Source organism: Eptesicus fuscus, chromosome 14, assembly GCF_027574615.1.
Source record: "Eptesicus fuscus isolate TK198812 chromosome 14, DD_ASM_mEF_20220401, whole genome shotgun sequence".
NCBI lineage: Eukaryota > Metazoa > Chordata > Mammalia > Chiroptera > Vespertilionidae > Eptesicus > Eptesicus fuscus.
This window is the reverse complement of record NC_072486.1, coordinates 26,343,543-26,364,364: the sequence shown is the minus strand read 5'-3', so window position 1 is coordinate 26,364,364 and position 20,822 is coordinate 26,343,543. Positions and strand designations below refer to the sequence as shown.

Here is a 20,822-nt window from a genome sequence, read left to right as displayed (position 1 = left end):
CATCACAGCCATCCCCAGGACACTCACTTTAGGCATTGGGTCAGCTCTCTTCCCAGACCCACCCCTAGCCACCCAAAAGCCACTGGCTGTTTGGAGACACGAAATATTAAAGGGATCTGAAATTAAGCATTAAAGAATTCCTTCTATAGCACAAACACTTGATTAACTATCTTTTCCATTGATTGATGAGGAAGAGAAAGAACGGGTCAAAATAGTGTGTAAAAACTGCTAGAATGGGAATCTGTCTCCCACTTTTAAAAGAAAAATTCCCCTTCAGTTTTCTCCATTTTCATTGTTCCGTTTAGAGCAAGCGCCTCCCACCAATCACTGAGGACTGCCTGCTTCAAACCCTGCCACATCAGCAGGGAGGGAGCCCGGCAGCATTTGGTGTTTGCATCAGTTTCCAGGAATGCTTTTCAAGTTCTCAGTTTACTGTGCAGGGACGGTTTTCCTTTACGTTTATAATTGTGCGCTTGAATTCCTACCTCTCCAATTCTCAAAAACTGAGCATTCTTATGCTACATGGGGAATCACAATTCCACTTACCAAAACTGTTCTAAAACGTAAATGTTCCGATTGAGTGTGGATTCATTCTACTTTGTAATCACCTTCCTAGAAACGGACCTGACACCCTTTCAAATTCCTTTACTCCAGGTTATTTCAAAAAGTCTTCCACAGCTGTCTCCCAAGTCACTGCCCTTGCTTAGAGTAAAAGAAGAATGTATGATAGGTTTTGGCTGTTCTCTTTTATTTGCTTATTCTCTTTTTGTTTGTTAGTTCTTTACGTTTAGAGGAAGCAACCAGTTTAAGAATGTTCAGTCCCTTGTTTTATAGTAGCTGCTGATGCGTTAGACAGAAATTCTTCCTTAAAGTACAGTCCCACCCCCCCCCCAAAAAAAAAAGAAATGTGGGGAGAGGGAAGAGATGGGGAGGGGAAGAAAGAAAGATGAATAAAGAACTATGATAGAGATGGAATTGACCTAAAGATGCCCCTTTAGCAATGACTCCTGGGGGACAATGGCACTTTAGTCCAGGGCTGCCTCATAGGGGTGCTGGGCCAGCAGAGGCACAGACCCAGACCTCTGGCCTGTCCTCTGGGCCTGAAATGACACGTCAAGAGGGCAGGGAAAGGGGACAGCCACTGGAGCTCCGGCCTCCCACCCCCGAGTGTCTCAAGGTCAAGGCCCCAGCTCCTCCTCTCCCTGGTGGAGAACGGTAGAGTGGGAAGGGAAGAGCGTTAACATCCATGATGCTGGGACGCTGCTTAGGGTGTTACCAGAGAAGACTGCCCATATCCCAAACGGAATTAGAAGCCCCTCAAGACGGGCTAGGCGGTTTCCCCATCTGTGGAAGGAGCTGGGAAGAAGGCAGGAAGATGCTTGGGGTCCGTGAATGGGCAGCGAGGTCAAGAGGGATTGGGGGGGGGGGGGGGGGCTCACTAGAGGGTTATCTGAGTCCAGGCTCTGGATGAGGCTAGTAAACGCAGACAAGGAGTCTGTGAAGAAGAGGAGGTGGGGGTTCTACCCCCGAAAGAGAGGTGTCCAGGCCCATCTGTGGCAGTCATGTGCAGGCCAGACTCCCTAAAGTCCGCTTAAAATTAGCCTCAGCAGAGGGAAGCGAGGGGGAAGGACTCCCCCAAAGACTTGGTCTAGTGTGGTGTGCGCAAAGCTTGTGCACAAAGCTTATCCTCCCGGGTACTGGGTGCCACGCCGCCCTAACCTGCTCCCCACCCCCCAACAGTGGGCGTCCTGGGACTCCTGCCTAACCCTCCAGAGACAGAACCCCCTTATCACCACCCTCTCTTCCTCTCCGGAGCCAGGAGAGAGAGAGAAGAGAGAGAGAGAGAGAGAGAGAGAGAGAGAGAGAGAGAGAGAGAGAGAGAGAGAGAGAGAGACTGCTGGAAAAGTGGGCGCACACACCCTCCAAAGCGGGAGAAAAGCTAGGCGTGGGCTGGGGAGGGGCGGGGGGCGGGCTGGAGGTGGCGGGGCGGGGGGGGGGGGGGGGATGGCCAGGGCTGCGCCACGTCGTCGGATCCTGACTCCCCCCCTCCCCTGCCCCCAAGGCGCCCGCGGGGCCCTCTCCACTCTGCCGGTGGCCCGCAGGGCACAAGGTGAGGCCGGGCTGGACAGCTCCTGCTCTGATCTGCCGGCTCCCGTCCCCTCCACCGCTACCCCGCCGCCCCGAGGTCCGCACACACTGCCCACGTCGGTGTCTGCTGAGCGCTCCGACGTGTCCACCAGTGTTTCCAAACTTGGAAAGGGCGGGGGAGGGCGGGGGGATGGGGAGGGCGGAGGTATGCAGACAGCGAGTCAGAGTTTCCCCTTGAAAGCCTCAAAAGTGTCCACGTCCTCAAAAAGAATGGAACCAATTTAAGAAGCCAGCCCCTTGGCCACGTCCCTCCCCCCTGCGCTCCCTCCTCTGCGCCCCCGCAGTCTCCTCCCAGCTGTGGCTGCCCGGGCCCCCAGCCCCAGCCTTCCCATTGGTGGAAGCGCGTTTGGAGGCACCCTCGGGCCAGGGAAACTTGGGCCGTATAAATAGGGCAGATCCGGGCTTTATTATTTTAGCACCAAGGCGGCAGGAGGTTTCGGCTCAGTTGGAGGTACAGGCCACGACTGCATGCCTGCGCCCGCCAGGTGATACCTCCGCCGGTGACCCAGGGCTCTGCGACACAAGGAGTCTGCATGTCTAAGTGGTAGACATGCTCAGCTTTGTGGATACGCGGACTTTGTTGCTGCTTGCAGTAACTTCGTGCCTAGCAACATGCCAATGTAAGTGCCTTCAGCTTGTTTGGGGCAGCGGGGGAGAGAGAGTGTAGACGGTTGGGCAAAAAGGAAAAGGAAAGTCTAAACTCAGTTCGCGGTGCAGCTTGGAGGGAAGGCTCTCTGGCATGTAAATGAGAGACATGTAACTTGTCTGGGAAATGAAACCATAAAAAGCCCCGACTCGCCCAAACGTTAGGGAACTTTTCTCTGAACTCGGAGTGAGACTGTTAACTTGATCTGTTCAGGTTCGTGAAGCTCAAAGGGAACAGGTCTTTCCCCCTGTGATGGGATATGACAACTGATGAGAGGAAGGCCCTAACAGGCCCCATAACTGCACTGATGCCCACCGTGTAGAACTTGAGACCTGCTTTGGAGAACTTGAGACCTGCTTTGGAAACCTATCTGTTTTGTAATATAAAACTAACCCCCTAAGGGCTTTTCTCTTCTGGGTGATTTAAGACTTGTCTGGATGATGATGATGATGATGATGATGATGATGATGATGATGATGGTGATGCGCCCTCTGCAGGAAGGACCATGAAAGTGCAAGGGACCAGGCCTTAAGCTAATGGAAGACTCTCAGGTTTACACAGAGAGGTTGTCTGCCTGTCTGATTAAAGCCATTCCCAGTAGCTAGTCAGTGTATTCTGGGGAGGAAAATGGATGCTACTTGGAATGGACACAATTACGAAAAGTTATATTAGCTTCTCAATTCATTACCTGGTTATGGAAATGGTAACATTATTTAATCAAATCTTCCCTGTCTTTTGTTGAGCCTGAGAGTTCAACATGTTTCCAACGACAGCAGATATTCTGAACACAAGTTAGGAAATATCAACACTGATCTGAGACCCAAGAGATTGTTTTGTTTTGTTTTCTCATGACTTTGCCACTAATTTACCATGTGACCTTGGGCAAATCAAACTGAGCCTTTCCTAAAATGCAGGATAGAGATTAGATGGACCCCAAGGCCACTTCCCAGCTGTAGGTTTTATGACCAGACTGCCACATCAAGATAGAGTGAAGAAAACCAGTCCATTTTTGTGTTGAAAATGGCTGCCTAATTACCAGACAAAGATAGTGACTTGATGGAGTTTGAGCGCTGTCGGCCACACCCAACACTCCAAAAAGTTTGCTCCAGCCACATGCCACAGTGTCAACAATTGCATCATTACCATTGCAGTTTTTTGTGTGTTTTCTTCCTTCATCCACTTATAGTATACATACTGTGGATACTAAGGAGTAACGGCATCGAACAAATTCACATTACCAAGTTCTTTCTTTATGAGATCAGAGGGTGGGAGGAAAGAGCTGGCTCCTAGAGAAAAGATGAAACAGACCTAGGGAAGTTTGGAGGCAACTAACTCACCTTCTGATCCACAGCCAATTACGGTCTGGAATGAATATTACCAAATACACATTCTTTAAAATGGCTCAGCCTGCGTAACTAAAAGTCAAATATCCAAAATCATAAGGACTTCCGTTAATCAAGTCCATGCATAATTATCCTTCCTGCTGATGGACAAAATGAAGTAAACATATCATTTTCTTAATTTAAAAGTAATTTTCATAAATTGCCCTTAAATGTCAGTGCTGGATGTGGTCCACCCTCCTGAATTGTGACTATTGCAACAGATGTTCTCACTCCAAATGACACACTTCTTGGCCACCTACTCAAAGCAATTTGGGGGGGAGATTCATCTTATTGCCAACTTGGCCACACTTATATCCTATGTTAACCTATAATTTTTATACCATAGGAGAGGAATTCAGTCTTAAGGACTTAAAGCAATTATGACAAAGGAGGGGATATTATTTTAGTGTATTTTCCCTGTTATTTTTCAAGATTTTTAATCCAGTTTTTCCATTTATACAGAGCAATTCCTTCTAAGGGGAAAAAGTAATACATATTGGTAAAATTAACTTACCTATTTAAGTGAACCAATTTAAAGCAAAGTTTCAGATGTCTAAATGAATCCATGTTCCTGGTGACTAATTTGCCAGTTAGACTTTTTTGGAAAAAAAAAAATAACATTAAGATTGGCACAAAATTAGTGAAGTGTACTAAGTAACCTTAAGGTTTTATAAAAACCAAAGTCTACTTTAGGTAACATACTTTCCCAAATCTTCCCTTTTTCACATTTACATTAAAAATTATCTAAACCAGAAATTATTTCTTCATCAGCCTACTGGTCTTGATACCTGTGTACTTTACCAGCTTAATTTCTAAGCATTAGAAATATCCTTCAGACACATTAGTATTTCACAGATTTATAAAATAGCAAATAATTAACTATTCAAATCAAAATAGTTCCATGTTAATATTTCATGCAAATCACCTTGCTGATCCCTGCCATACTTTTGACCTTCATAATTTCCAAGTCATTAGAATATCCTTAATTAAAAAAAAGCAATTGGTTCTTTAATTAGATAAGTTAATTTATAGACTAATATATCTATTTGATTGATACTGGTCAATGAAATAATACTAATAACTATTTCCTATTTTCCCATTTCTTCTACAGCTTTAAAAGAGGTGAGTAAAATTATTTTGATAATTTTTTTATATACTTTGATTGCCTTGGCCACAGTAATGTCCTCTTTGGGGAAGGCTACCTTGGTTTTGACCAAACTGGATTCCCAAGAAAATCATCAAGAGTTATGTCGTCAAACCTTTCTGGCTGCCTTAGAAAGTACCCACCCCCATTTCTAAGATGGGCGGGGCTACTGAATAAGACCAATCTCATAAGAACACCCATAAGAAATAGAGAGTAAATAATCCAGTGGAAGTTTGGGTTTTAGCATCAGCTACCATAGAGCAGAAGACCTCACAGCTAGAGAATCTTGTCATTCCCCTGGAATTACTTGCAAGTATTATGAACAAATACTTAGTTCATGAATTGAATTTGAGGCATAATTACAGATAAGTATATATTTTGGTTCTATACATATTTTATTTTATTTATGTAATTTAAACTTGTACTTTGAAATTTAAAGGTAATATTAATTCATATGTATATTTATAACTATATTTGTATACTACATGAAAATAAGATTCATTTAAAAATACATGTATACAATTTTCCTCATAATAATCTTTCACTTATTTTTTTTCTAGGAAACTGCAAGAAAGGTAAGAGTCTAATACTTCTCAATAGTATCTGAAATGATCAGTGATAACTTTTAATTCTACTAAATTTATAGTAGACTATAGAAGAAAAAGACTTTGCCAAGACTTGCCCACATAACTATGCATTAGCTACACCATAAGATAAAGTAGCTTTGATGTTTAAGATAAAGTTTTATCTTCCAGAATCATCTCTAATTATACTTATAAAAAGTGGTGATCTACCTAGTAAAGACAAAAAGAAAGACTCGTTTTTATTCTGAAGATGAAATGACTATTATGTTAATTATAGGTAATAGATGAAAGTTTATTTTAAAGGGCTTTGACTATATAAATATGATGTTAACGATGTAACAAAATGGTAATTTTACCCACAGACACCATCTTTCTAAAAATAGTAGTTATAATATTGGCCTAATGACTGGGGACTAGAGTCTCCAATCTCCCAGTTTAAAAATATTACATGTAATTATAATAAAAACAATATACTCTTGTACTCTGCTATTTTTTATAGCTATTATCTAATAACATTGTAGTTAGATCAGTCTCACCGACTAATTTCTATTAAGAATGCTTTGCTTGTTCACTGGAAATTGCTTAGACATTTAGAATTGTGCTATTTGTATCTTCCTTGTAGGGCCCAAATGGAGATAGAGGACCACGTGGAGAAAGGGTATGTAATTTTTGAACTATTAAAGGGCTTTGGCCCGTAATTGAATAATTACACACTAGAAACTACCGAAGACTGACAATTTATAGGAATATTATATATCCAGGTAATTGTACCACCTTTTAAGCAGATAATGCTCTACTACAGAAGAAGCAAATGAGCATTATTATATATAATCAATATTCTTTTCAAGTTAAGATTATCCTTCAAAAAAAGCAAAACTATTACAGACAGCCATGTTCTTTGCATGGTCTTTCTTTCTTTGTTTTTGGATGACCTGTCCAACACACACATAATGGAAATGTATCTACCTACCACCACATAGTCCTAACCTTTTTAATACATTTGTTTGCTTTTCAATTGAGATGTCTTATGTAGCTGGGAATAATAGTGAAATATCAGTCAACCTGTCATAAATGTGCAAATTAGGCTTACATTTTACTCATAATATGCTTAGATCCCTGCTATGTTTATTTGGCATATATGGTTTTGCATTATCTGATGCTTTTGCCAATACATAAATACCTGTATCTTATATCTTTTGGAAAGTGCAGACTTAAACGTATTCTGCTCAAATGAAGCATTAGAGATGGCATTATGTCGGTAAATTACTTTAACGACATAAGTAGTGTTAATGGTAGGAAATCTGCAGGATTTTCTACCCTGCGATAAAACTGCTTTATTAATTATCACATTAATTAATCTGTTATTCATACATAACATACCAAAACAATGGAATAAGTTCATCACAGTCAGAAACTGACAATCAATATGCATAGCTCATCACTTTGCACTGTTACCCACATAAAGTTTATGGAATCATACATTTTAGCTATAATTTCTACCTTTATTTGAATGCTGGAGCTCCATTATGAATTAATATTCAATGGCTGAAATAGTCCTGCTCACGGAGAAACTACCTTGCCTTGTGTCTTCTTCATATATCAGTTACTAAACCTCCTTCTAAAATAGACTCTTGTCATAAGTCAGTTTTAATCAGAGACAAATATGGCATATTAAACTTCCACACCACTTGCACATTGAAAGGCCTGAACAACTAATTTTACCACATGTATTCTTAGGTATCCTTTTTCATGTATAAATTCCTATGGGATCTGTCTAATCCTGACCTAATTTGCTTTTTACATAACAGGGTCCACCAGGCCCACCAGGCAAAGATGGTGCTGATGGTATCCCAGGCCTTCCTGGCCCACCTGGTCCTCCTGGCCCCCCTGGTCTTGGCGGGGTAAGTGTCTGCTGTAGTTTTAACATTTATCTAACTTCAGTTTCTTATACCTCTATTGGAAGAAGACTCATTGTACAATTTATTTTTAGCAGTTAAGTTTGCTATGTGAATGTTAGTATATTTTATTTCATTTCTTTGGTTTCTTCATTCAAAATTCTGCCTTGCCCGTCTCTTTATGAGCTCCTGCCAATGACAGGACTGGTCTTTGTGTGCACTGAAGGTGGCTGCAGCCCTCACGACCATTATTTAATTTGAGAATTTAATATCTTTCATCAGTAGGGCACAAATAAGAGGTGTTGCATTATTAAAGAGCTTGATTAGGTTGAATTATAACTGAAATCCTTGCTCTTAAGCAATTTCGCAAACATTCTACTCTTTTTGTTCTCCTTGGCTTGAAGTCTGCTGAACCAACATTCAAGCAGTTCAGTTTTAATTTGCTTGAAACTAATTTGAGAAAAGTACATTTCCCTTTTTCATTAATATCTTCTTTTAGCTTTATGTCCTTAACAATGACATGAGTGCCAAATGGCCTCACTGCAGGAAGGAAAACATATTTGTTTAATTGGTTAGCACTATGAATCAGAAGTCTGCTTCCAATACTCAACTGTATGCCAGTAAAATAAGACCTTTCTCCCCCAAAGATCTTATTATGATTGCTTATCTAGTGGTTGCATTAAAAGGCACCTTCTTTAATAGATCTACCACTATAAGAGAGATCTTTAACAGTAAAGTTATTACTGTGAACTATTTTTAAAAAGTTTAATCTTCTAAGGGGCATTTTAATTTAATTTCCCTCTAAACTTGAAAACTCCTTATATCTTTTTTGAAACTCCAGCAAGAAAAAGGTCTCTTAGTCATTTTGTATAGTTCTGGAGGAGTGAGGCAACAGGTGGACATGCAGAGTTGGTCTCAGCTTAATTATCAGAGGCCTACAGTGACTTTTAAAGTTTAGAAAACTCCCCTTCCTCAGTGGAGGGGTTGGAGATGGGAGTGGAGAGAGAGGGTGAACATAGCATGAAAGGGCTTGAAAAATAAGGCAGGGGAGCTCCCCACTTCAAACTAGGTATGGATTAAATTTAAAATGTGTGTATTTCCCTGACTTTTTAGGAATTTAGCTTGATATGGAATTCTAAAGTAATAATTATATCAAAAGCATTGCTCCCTTTTAAAGAACAACCGAAATATCTTTACAAGTAGAATAAGAAAATGAACTACATGGCTGGTAATTATTATGCTTAAGTTTAATATATACATATGTTTGTTTATTTTATCCTCCTCTAGAACTTTGCTGCCCAGTTCGATGGAAAAGGAGTTGGACTTGGCCCTGGACCAATGGTATGCTTATCTCTTTTTACCTTAGCCAAAAAATTACTGAATAGAGAATCTCTTTTATGTTAAGTTTCACATTGCCATTTATTTAGCTACCTAGATAGCATTCAATACTTAGATCAGATAAAAGCAGCAACTTTTTTTGGTATTCAAATACATAAATAAATCTAAGCCTAGTTTAAGGGAGTTCAATTTTCTCTACAAACATGCCTCCTTAGAATAAATCAGATATTTATATCAAAGAAATAATCTCTGGACACAGTAATCATAACTTAGATAAATCAATTTGATTCAAAAGAGTGACTACTCTGATTAAATTTTTTACACCCTTTGATATTGTTTCAAATTTCAAGCATCGTTAGAGACACAGAAGTATTACATTTTATAAACTTGTTGGAAAGGATCAGCAAGTTCTAGTCCAGACCATTCATTTTATAACTAGAGAGCTTAAGCCCTTTCCCGAGGTCATGCAGGTGGCTAATGAAAGACTAGGACTAACCGCCAGACAAGATGTCTGATATTGGATGGCATCATGCATCTAGTGCTTGGATAAAATACTAATTTATTCAACAAGTATTTCTCAGGCCTTCAATGAACCCCAAATTGTAATATGCATTGGGGATATAATAGTAAATATGATAGATTCTCACCCTCCCTCAAGGAGTTGGAAATGTAGGAAATGTTTCTTTTTATTAATTTTGATTAAAATTCTTTTTTAGTCTATTAACTACAAATTAATAGGAGAGAATGTGAGTAAAATTTAGCACTTATATCACTCAGCACAAATATTCATCAATATATGCTATAATTTGAGTGACATTTAGAAAAGTTTCCTATATGATTATGACAATGATGATCTATCTTTAATAAGTGAATCTTTTAACAAGCATTAGTGAGAGCTGTTAAGGAAAAAAAACTGATATGAGCATGCAACAGTATATATTATGTATAAAATAGAGGGAAAATATGTTGAAGTTAAAACATTAAGTTGATTAACCCCTACAGTTTAATGCACACATAAAACTTAGGGATTTTAATTAATTGTTTCCAAATGAAGGTATTTATCTGCCCAGAGCTAACATGGTCCTTGAAAAATAGATTTCACCTGGATAATGCATTCAGTACTCTATCTTCAGGAGAAGATATTTGGCTGGAGTTAATGGTCCACAATAAACTAATACACTATAAGGGCAAGATAATATTTTCTGTAAATTAAAACTCTCACTTGAAAGTTATGTGCCTTTAATTGATGATTTGCAATTTCCTGACTTTTCCTGGTAATTTAAAACCTTCATGTAGGAAATTAAGAATTAGAGATTTCTTTTTGGCTTTGTTTACATTGGGTATTTGAAGTTAGCCATTTCAACTAATGCTGGACATTAGTTGAAATGGCTAATTTCAACTAAGCAGTACCTATATTTCAAGAAGAAGTTAAAGGGTAAAAAACAAATCACTAAAAGAAGTAATAATAAAAGACTACATAAGCCCAGAAAATTAATATGGATTTCAGATTCCCCTGACTTTGGAACACCTCTCTGGGGGGCATAGACAGAGTGTTTTACTTTTAAATATCAATAAAATATTATTTAAGCTTGCACATCCACACACATTCACAGACATATGTAATCAACAGATATGTGTTTCACAAATAGGAAATATAGGCAGCAATAAAGCATCAAAATAATTTTCCATGTTCGAAAATCAATAACTGTAAAACCCTAGAGGGTTCTTCCCTGAATTAATGAATAATCATTGTCTGTCTCACAGCCTCCACAAAATAAACTCCTTTTTATGTAAATGAACTTGTGGCAAATACATGGAAAAATGAATAAATATAATTAAAAATTCATGCTGTCAAAGGAAATTATTTTTTAATGTATACCTAAAAAGATATTTGGATTGAAAAGTGACAGTTTCTTTGAATGTCGAGGCAATTTCCAAGACCAAATAAATAATTCTTATAATTAAGATGATGTGCCTTTTCATAAAATTCATATTATTTCACTCTTGGCATTAACACAGTGGGGCAGGCTTGACAGCAGAGTCCCTATGTGTCATGAACAAATTACCGGAGACTTGTCTGTGTGATATTTTCAGCAATAAAGAAATGGCCCCTACAGAAGAGCTTGCATGGGCATTGATTACTGCAAAGGGAAATCAAGAATGGATATTTACCTTGCAAACTAGTAACACTATTTTACTCTACTTATGTGCTACAGAATAAAGAACAAAGGGGAGAGTCATCGGTTTCCATTCAGGCCATATTTTCAATAATAATATTATACAATAGACTCGTCCAGTCCGATGTTTCAATAATATTTTACTTTTCCTTTACCCCTCATTACATCCAATTTTGTTTGACATTTTCATCAGTCACCGACAGCCCTTAAAGGAGCTATTAGGTTATAACAAACCTCCCTCTAGTCATTAAGAAGGATTCTCTTATCCTTTTCAATTTATGCCCCTGGGGCAATAAAAAATATCCATTTCTTAGCGAAGGATGACTTGGGAGATGACGTATGATCAAGGGAATCCAAATGGAAATGCTTCGTCAGCTGCATAGAAGGCAGGCACGTATTCTGAACTATGCAAGACTGATTCACTTCACTGCATTTGAACAATCTCAGTATGTCCACTGTGCATAATTTTAAGGGCTCTGTGGCTTTCCCATCTAATTTGCATTGAGTTCTACTGATTTGGGTTAGTAACGAAGGAAAGGCAAAGGCAGAGTAATAGTGGAGGAAACTTGGGTCCTTAAATGCTTCCTTGGAGAAGGGCAAAAACAAAGAAATAAAACCATGGCCATTCTGTCCAGCTGTCCCATTACAAAACGTCTATGGTGATGGCTTTAACCCTAACCAGGGCCATGACCACTGTCAGTGCTAACTCTGTCTGTCCTGTTTCCAGGGTCTGATGGGACCCAGAGGCCCTCCTGGAGCAGCTGGAGCCCCTGTAAGTACAAAAAGCCTGTGGAAAAATAAAAAAAATAAAGCCTTTATGTAAAAAGCTCTTATGTAAAACGATAGAATTAAATAAAGGCTTGAAGTGTGGCGTATTGTTTTCTCTTAGGGCCCTCAAGGTTTCCAAGGACCTGCTGGTGAGCCTGGTGAACCTGGTCAAACTGTAAGTACATTCATCTCCTTTGTGATAAATACCTTTTTTAAAAAAATGTATTAATATATCCTAACACAATGATGGGTCTCCCATTCTCTAGGGTCCTGCGGGTTCTCGTGGTCCAGCTGGCCCTCCTGGCAAGGCTGGTGAGGACGTAAGTATTTACTCTTAAGCATTTCCAAGTGTCATTTAAATCCTCCTGCCTCAACGAGAGTTCCTAGCTTCAAATGAAGTATTCTGCCAAGAGCCAAATATGCCCGATATAACTGTCCCCATATGGAAAACAGCATGTTAATGAAATATTAATTAATTGGATTATATTTAAGAAAATAGAATTGTTAATTAAATATATATTTGGATCCACATTTTTATGTGATGCCATTTTTCCCTATTGTGAAAACCAAGATTCCCCCACTTTCATTGGAGAGTTTGCCAAGGAAACGTTAACCCTATAACGCTTTTGTGTTTCAGGGTCACCCTGGAAAACCCGGCCGACCTGGCGAGAGAGGAGTTGTTGGGCCACAGGTAAGACTTTTTACAGCAGTAGATAGTCCAAACATCAGAAGCATCTCACATATAAGATAGTTGCTAAAACTAAAATCAGTCTAAATAACAACCTAGAGGTCTGCATACTTATAACACTTATTGAAGGCATCTGACAAAATAAGAATATGGACATAGTTTTTATTAATGCAAATAATGTAATATCGATTACAGCAAACATACTATGAACTGCTAAACACAGTATTTTCTACAAACACCACAGTAATCGTTACTCAAATAGAGCAAGTTAATTTACTAGTCTGTGATTAAAATATATTAGTCTTTGATTCCAAGCTCGAATTTTGATAAGAAATCTTTTGGAGAGAATAAATAATTGACTTTTTATTTGGAACAAAAACTTCATGTGTCTTCTTTGTGTGTGTGTTTTTTAAGGGTGCTCGTGGTTTCCCTGGGACTCCTGGACTTCCTGGCTTCAAGGGCATTAGGGTGAGCACATTATTTTCCCCATGAGAGAAAATGTTGATTATTTTTAGGGAAAATCTCAACTATGTTTAAAATTCTGGGTGACACATATTTGCATCCAAAGTCCTGGAGTTTGCCAGAGTGAAGAGAGTCAAAGAGTGAAGGATCGCTGGGAAGTAGCTTCTTTCCATCTGTTCATAGTTGCCAAGGAGCAGGGATCTCTACAGAGAAAATTGTATAAAATGGCTGAAGAGGTATTTACAGCATCTAAAGATAGGGAGATGATTAACGATGGAGAGGACTAAAGAGAGCAGCTCGTCTATATCCTTCCATTTCCCGTGCAGGGAGCTTTCCTAGGGAAAAGGGGGGCATTTGCCAGGTGCTGGAACCCTGGGACTGCATTCTACCGAAGCCGTCACAGGAGTTAGCCAGGAGATAGTAAGGGCAGAGACAGATGTTTGATTTGACCGAGCGCTGTGATGGAACAACATTTTAATAATAAGGATTTGCCTTTCAGGGACACAACGGTCTGGATGGATTGAAGGGACAACCTGGTGCTCCAGGTATTAAGGTAAAATACTAAATCAGAAACGTTCTTTTTAAAACAATTGCTTGTAATTTCCCATCGCCACCAGAAAGTGTATTTTGACCAAAAGCTACTCATAGTCTAAAGAGTATCTTATTCTCTCTTCCATACTTCAAATCCCTCAATGGTGGGAACCATGGGATTTCTGTGACAAAAGGCCAATTCTTAATAATATTTATTTAATTCAATATCTGTTATACAGTTGAGATTCAATGTCAATAATTTTTTTCCTTCATCTCCTTTCTTCCTATAATTTCAGTTGATCTCTGCAGCCAAGATAAAAGTAAACAGACATAGAGTCACATATTAGGCCACTATATGTTATTTTAAACTGTAAATTCTTCTTTGCTTTGCACTAATTAGATAGATACATTCATGTCACAATACACTTTTCAGCCTCTTTGCTGTGATTTATCTATTCACACTCAAAAAAATTTTAATTAGGTAATTAAAGTCTCAGAAGTGTGTTATCTCTTGGCTAGGCTCTTCTCTGACAGCGTTTTCAACTCTAAAATGTTCTCTCTTCTATTAAGGAGATAATGTGATATTAAAGTGAATACCAACGTAATTACAAATTAATGAGTAACGAATACTAGCGGGACCAGAAATGAACATGAATATGGAGAATCTGTCCTAACTTTCCAGCTGCCACACAAATGGATAAGGTCAAACGCGTTCTCTCTAGAGCCTAATATAATAGCTCAGACTACTAATCAAAGCATCATGAAATGGTAAAGCTTGCAAGAAGCTCTGGGGACTTCCTCTTTTTACATCTGAGGGAAACTGAGGCTTAAAGAGAACGAGTGACTTGTCCAAAGTCACATTTAGTGATTAGAAGCACACAGGCTAGAATTCCTGACTCCCATTCCAGTGCCTGTTCCCAAAGAATACACGTCATATAGAATCCTACAAATGAAGGCTCCTTAACTGATCTCTCAAATCCTGTTTCTTCTATGTCTAAGTCAGATTATCTTGAAGGAAAGTTCTTTTTACCTGTGCCATGGCATCAAATTAAACCACCACTACCCTCACCAGCAGGTTTTTTACTCAAGCATATAGATTGGAAATAAAGGACAGCTCCAAACATTATTACTAAGTTCAACTTTTCATGTATATTTTACAAAAATAAAAATAATGAGTGTTAAAATAAAGAAGGTAAAATATGGTAATATGAAAAGCAAATGTATCTTCTGTTCTTTCTTTTTCTGTAATCATTTCTAATATTTAAGCCTAGTCTGAATGATAGCCAAAATAAAAAGGGGAAATTGGAGTGGGGGTAACACTCAACCCCATCTCCCTAGTGCTGTGATAGTTGGTATTATCCAAATAAAATCCATATTTTAGAACATTTTAAAATGTGTGTGCCATAATTAACAGTCTATATGTGTAAGAAATGTTACAAAGTATATGAATGGTTCAAATGGAAATAATAGGGCAAAAATTGCCCAATCAGAAAAAAAGTGTGTGTGTGTGTGTGTGTGTGTGTGTGTGTGTGTGTGTGTGTGAGTAACAAAACCTCAATTGTTTTCCATGTAGGGCGAACCTGGTGCCCCTGGTGAAAATGGAACTCCTGGTCAAGCAGTAAGTAATAATTACCTTATTGTAAACCTACACGTGTACACTCCTTGCAAGCTGGAACTCCTTTAATGTTTTTGCTAATTAATATTTCCCTCAGCATTGTCTTCTTTGTTATTTTTCTAATAGCCTTCTGCATACTTCATTGAAATCTATTACCTTTTCGTTGGAATTCAAATAAGACCTATTTACTTCTAGTGGATTCTTATGCATGTTAGAAAATGGACAAAGTAAATGATGACTGTGTCTTTTTTAAAGTTGGTGCTCTAGATTTCACTGAAAATATTTTGCTTTTAGGGAGCCCGTGGGCTGCCTGGTGAGCGAGGACGAGTTGGTGCCCCTGGCCCAGCTGTGAGTGCTTCTGTTTTTATTCATTTTCTTCATCCTTTTGGAAGATCTTGTAGTAACTGCTATTTAACTTCCCACTTGACTTTTCTCCTTTATGTTCTCCACAGGGTGCCCGTGGCAGTGATGGCAGTGTGGGTCCTGTGGGTCCTGCTGTAAGTTTCGACACTGAAGCGTGGGTGGTGGGAGCGATCTCCTTTATTAATTGCCTATGAAATAGCCCCATTTTAGACATCGGTGGGGTCTTTTGAAGGTTCTAATTATACATACTACCCCTGGGGCTTTTGAATGATGTATTAAGTAAAATCTACTCTACCTTGGATACCTTGAATGTCTTCCCTTTGCGAAGATACTAATGGCAACAGACCAGCTGTCAGTTTCTTCTCTGCCAATATTAAATAAGAGCAAGCCCCTCTAAGCCTTGCAATATTCTGTTGTTGTTGTTGTTGCTAATTTACTGGGAGAAAATTTCTTACCATGTTCTACTTTGATTTCAGGGTCCCCTTGGGTCTGCTGGCCCTCCAGGCTTCCCAGGTGCCCCTGGCCCCAAGGTAAAAACACGGTGCAACTGTCATTATATTGATAAACTTCTATAGGGATGAGAAAGATAGAGAATGAGTTTGCAGATAGATAATTTCAGAACAGGTACCTTCATGGATACAGAATGTCCAGTTTTCTCTCTCCAGCTTTGAAATACTTCACCTCTCTGCACTTGAGCGCTATGAGTATAGATAGAGATGGCAACATAGAAATGATCCCGTGGGCCTCCTCTGGGGTAGACTCCCAAACTAGTGGGGATTGACTAGCTGAGAACCAGAGTCTCTACCATAGGGACACAGAGAGAGATGAAGCTAGCAGTGGTAGCCAGGATAGTAGAATCAGGATGGTAGCCAGGAAAATAAGATTCCAAACCCAAATCTTGTGGTACCAGACTAGATAAGGGAAATGACTGCAATTCTGAAGAAATTTCATAAAATCGGTGTCCTAAAACTGGAGCTATGCTACTTCATTACGTGCTGGCTAATGCCCCAGTGTCATTCCCTCTTTTAGGGTGAAATTGGACCTGTTGGTAACCCTGGTCCTTCTGGTCCTGCCGGTCCCCGTGGTGAAGTGGGTCTTCCTGGTCTCTCTGGCCCCGTCGGACCTCCTGTAAGTAGCCACTGTCATTAACCTCACTTGGTGGAAGGGGGAGAGAAAGAGTGAAGCTGGGGTCAAGGAAGAAGACAAATATTTCTATTACCTGATAACTTTCTCCCTTCCTTTTTTTTTTTTTTTTTCCTGTAGGGAAACCCTGGAGCCAATGGCCTGGCTGGTGCTAAGGGTGCTGCTGTGAGTATATGGTGGGGATGGAGGCAAGGAAGATGTCAGAAGGGGGCAATAGCTCAGATTTGCTGCTGTGGTTTTAATGGCACTAAGTGAGTGCTGCCTCTCCTGCCCGTGGCTTCAGGATTGACCACGCTGCATTTTCCTTCACAGGGCCTGCCTGGCGTTGCTGGGGCCCCTGGCCTCCCTGGACCCCGAGGTATTCCTGGCCCTCCAGGTGCTGCTGGTGCCGCTGGTCCCAGAGGACTCGTTGTGAGTGTCAGGGCTGTAGCTCTCATCATCCTGAAACCCCACCTCTACCACCCTTTCATTAGCATCTAGACTTCCTCTGGTAGTTTCATGATTATCACTTTTTTCTTCCTTAGCATTTTTGACTGGTATTTCTTCTATAAGTGCTTGTACATGTATGTACAGTCTCTCCCTCCTGCTATCCTAGACTATCACCCAGAGGTCAGCGAGGCACATTTCAACACTATCAGTCGTGTCCTTTCCACCAACACTATTCCCCTGTGAGACATTTCCACATGAACTGGGCACATTTCTTAGAGAACATGAGTTTCTCTTTACCTTGATCTATAAACATTCCAAGGTGTTTGTCTGCAAGAAAGTTGTGACACATGTCTGTCATTTGACCACTGTTTTGTATTCAACCCTAGGGTGAGCCTGGTCCAGCTGGTTCCAAAGGAGAGACTGGTAACAAGGGTGAGCCCGTAAGTAGTTCTATTATCATAATTTTATGAAGTTATTACTTTTTTAATCCCCAAAGTAATACTTTAACTTTTTCTCCACCCGGATATGACATCAAAATGATTTTTCCTATTCCCTCCTCTTTTTTTTTTTTTATTTTTTTTTTTTTTTATTAAACAGGGCTCTGCTGGAGCTCAAGGTCCTCCTGGTCCCAGTGGGGAAGAAGGAAAGAGAGGCACCGCTGGTGAAGCTGGCCCCGCTGGCCCCCCAGGACCTGCTGGGCTGAGAGTAGGTTCCAAATGCTCTTGACCAGACACACCAGAGACAGATGATAACACCCTTTCCCTGGGTGTTAATTGGTCAGAATTATTGAGTGCATTTTCTAGACGGAGGAAGCATCTGCTTTCCATCTGGTGTATTAAATCAGTGACTCGCGTTTCGGCATGTTATAAAATAGATCTGGAAACAATGATGACCCACTTTTGCAAAATGCTTCCTCCAGACATTCCTTTGGTGTCCGGGTAAAAGTTTGCGACTTGGTTTGAGTCCATATCTCCCCCTTAAGGGAATCAAGATTGCTTGCATCATGCCGTGTTTCAATAAACTCTGCCCCACCTGGTTCAAGGACCGTCTCCAATGCTCTTCTGCTTCATGTACTTTCTTACAGGGAAATCCTGGCTCTCGTGGTCTTCCTGGAGCTGATGGCAGAGCTGGTGTCATGGTAGGTTGTCTATTACTCATTTCCTGGGAAGGAGCTTGAGGCTTCTGGTGGTTGCTGTGTCCTTCACTTCAGCCCTGCCCCTCCCCTTCTCTTTAACAGGGCCCTGCTGGTCCACGTGGTGCAACTGGTCCTGCTGGTGCTAGAGGTCCCAATGGAGATGCTGGTCGCCCTGGAGAGCCTGGTCTCATGGGACCCCGAGTAAGTTTCCAATTGATTCTGAGCAAGTAACACATGTCACTGTTTCCTTTTTAAAAAAGATGAATATTATTTGAAGGCGACAATAAAATAAATGAAAAGTAAACGTGTTAGCAGGCTTGATGATGGTTGCCTTTTTAAATTTAGCTTCATCAAAGCCTAGTAGAGATTTTTTTTACACATTTGGTTAGTTCATAAATTTCCTATTTATTACTTGATACAATGGCTATGAGGTTTGGGGAAGAATGGATTTATTTTCATATATCCAAATTAGGTTAGTTCTATCAGCATGAATCTTTTATCTCAATTGGTGAGTTTTATATAAGGTATTCGTGAAATGTATTAGGGCTATACATTATCAGTTTATTAGATTCATAGTGAAATCATTTTTCCAGCTATCACAAAGTGCTGTAATGTATTCAGCATCACACTTGCTATGGAGAAATGACCTTGAGACCCAGAGCAATAGAGTAATTTTTTTGCCTCTGTTATCTCTTATGGATGGATATCAACTGTAACTGTACCATAAACAACTGATAAAGACATCAAACATAGCAATAAAAAAATCCACTTTGGAAAATTGCTTGCTAAAAGTATTTGTTTTCCTATGATGAGTAAATAACATGATATATTTTGCCCATATAGTATGTTGCTCAACAGTGTCTTGAGATATCTATAAACAGATCAGCTGTAAAAGGAAAGGCACAAAACAAATAGAAAATAAAAGATTTCAGGGTTCTTTTCATATTTCCCAGCTAGTGGCTAATACTCCAAATGATTTACCCCAGGCAATGAACAAAAAAAGTAGGGGAAAGTGCTTTTGTGAGATTTCAATTAATTGGTGCCTCATGAACATACTAATTGTAGTATGTGCATGAAAGTGCCAATATGAAAGCATCTTCATTTGCTTTACAGGGTTTTCCTGGTTCCCCTGGAAATGTTGGCCCAGCTGGTAAAGAAGGTCCTGTGGTAAGTATTGTTCCTTTTCCATTATATTTTCAAGGACACTTATTGCACCCTTATCAAGTCTATTTTGTGGCTTATTTATACAAGAATACGTTGGAAATAAATATCAGCCATGTACATCATCTGGGAACACAAAATAATGGGTTGCAATTACGGAGTCCAAACGAATACAGGACTGAAAAGAAAGAAGGAAAAAGAAAAAAACATGACAGGGAACATTGGAGAGGGTGACAAGGGTATGAAAAGAATTGTGTACTTATGAAATTGACTGGCTGTGCATGTAACGACATCCTACTTAGAAAAGGAAAAGGGATTCATAATTCATAATTCATCATGGAGATGCTGGATCACAAGCCTGAGGTCGTGAGACCCTGTTGATGCTGGGTAAAGTTTCAATCAACTCTGGTTTCAGGGTCTCCCTGGGATTGACGGCAGGCCCGGACCCATTGGCCCAGCTGGAGCAAGAGGAGAGCCTGGCAACATCGGATTCCCTGGGCCCAAAGGCCCCACTGTAAGAATCACCACAACCTCCTCTCCCTTGGCACTTTTATTTTTGGGCCACATTTCCCCAAAACTCTGGCATTTCTCTCTTGCCTCAGTTTACTCTGTTTCAAAGGGGTTCCTCTCAACATGGGAAAATTGCAAGCCACTTACCATATTAAAAGTTGGAGTCCAGTGTATCACTCACTGTACACCTGCTGAAAATCCACCTCCCGAGTCATGCTTCTGCAGACACAGGTGTACCTTGTTGTATATGGAGCTGCAGGGCGATGGATCATAACTTAGACAACAGAATTCAAGGACTAGGAATCTAAAAAACAAAAGCAAGAAATGAACATTTCAAAATTGTTATGGCTAATTTGCCATTTAATGTGTAACATTTTTTTTAATGTTTATTACAGGGTGATGCTGGCAAACCTGGAGAAAAAGGTCACGCTGGTCTTGCTGGTGTCCGGGTAGGTGCTAATTTCTGTGTAGATCTATCCGCGTGGTATTCATCTAGGACACTCTTCCTGTGAGGCCACCTGACATCATCCCATCATGTTCTTTCCAAGATGACAACCCCTGGGATTCTTTTACTATTAAAAATGTTTTGTTTTTTTAAACCACACTTATAAGGAAGTGAGCTATAACAAAACAGAATATATGTCAAGTCAGAATTATTTATGGATGCATTCGGATTTTATTTAATTCATTCTCTGACCTTCAT

At 39.9% G+C, this 20,822-nt stretch overlaps 1 protein-coding gene and 1 long non-coding RNA gene across 2 annotated transcripts in view; one reads left to right on the top strand and one right to left on the bottom strand.

Moving 5' to 3' along the window:
- The first annotated feature begins 2,479 nt into the window (after positions 1-2,479).
- COL1A2 (collagen type I alpha 2 chain) overlaps positions 2,480-20,822 on the top strand; it is a 35,252-nt gene continuing 16,909 nt past the window's right edge. Inside the window, exons 1-26 of the mRNA XM_008149004.3 lie at positions 2,480-2,768; positions 5,288-5,298; positions 5,881-5,895; positions 6,527-6,562; positions 7,713-7,805; positions 9,087-9,140; positions 12,042-12,086; positions 12,204-12,257; positions 12,349-12,402; positions 12,720-12,773; positions 13,185-13,238; positions 13,732-13,785; positions 15,337-15,381; positions 15,673-15,726; positions 15,831-15,875; positions 16,218-16,271; positions 16,771-16,869; positions 17,005-17,049; positions 17,197-17,295; positions 17,700-17,753; positions 17,911-18,018; positions 18,398-18,451; positions 18,551-18,649; positions 19,562-19,615; positions 20,025-20,123; positions 20,515-20,568. Of these exons, the coding sequence (XP_008147226.1) occupies positions 2,699-2,768; positions 5,288-5,298; positions 5,881-5,895; positions 6,527-6,562; positions 7,713-7,805; positions 9,087-9,140; positions 12,042-12,086; positions 12,204-12,257; positions 12,349-12,402; positions 12,720-12,773; positions 13,185-13,238; positions 13,732-13,785; positions 15,337-15,381; positions 15,673-15,726; positions 15,831-15,875; positions 16,218-16,271; positions 16,771-16,869; positions 17,005-17,049; positions 17,197-17,295; positions 17,700-17,753; positions 17,911-18,018; positions 18,398-18,451; positions 18,551-18,649; positions 19,562-19,615; positions 20,025-20,123; positions 20,515-20,568 (1,557 nt within the window). The 5' untranslated portion in view covers positions 2,480-2,698. The remainder of the gene's footprint in view (positions 2,769-5,287; positions 5,299-5,880; positions 5,896-6,526; positions 6,563-7,712; positions 7,806-9,086; positions 9,141-12,041; positions 12,087-12,203; positions 12,258-12,348; positions 12,403-12,719; positions 12,774-13,184; positions 13,239-13,731; positions 13,786-15,336; positions 15,382-15,672; positions 15,727-15,830; positions 15,876-16,217; positions 16,272-16,770; positions 16,870-17,004; positions 17,050-17,196; positions 17,296-17,699; positions 17,754-17,910; positions 18,019-18,397; positions 18,452-18,550; positions 18,650-19,561; positions 19,616-20,024; positions 20,124-20,514; positions 20,569-20,822) is intronic.
- Positions 13,966-20,735, bottom strand: LOC129151410 (uncharacterized). Its single transcript, XR_008558093.1, has 3 exons — positions 20,531-20,735; positions 20,267-20,423; positions 13,966-14,066 (listed from the first exon to the last, which is right to left on the bottom strand). It is a non-coding gene; the product is annotated as an uncharacterized LOC129151410 (long non-coding RNA).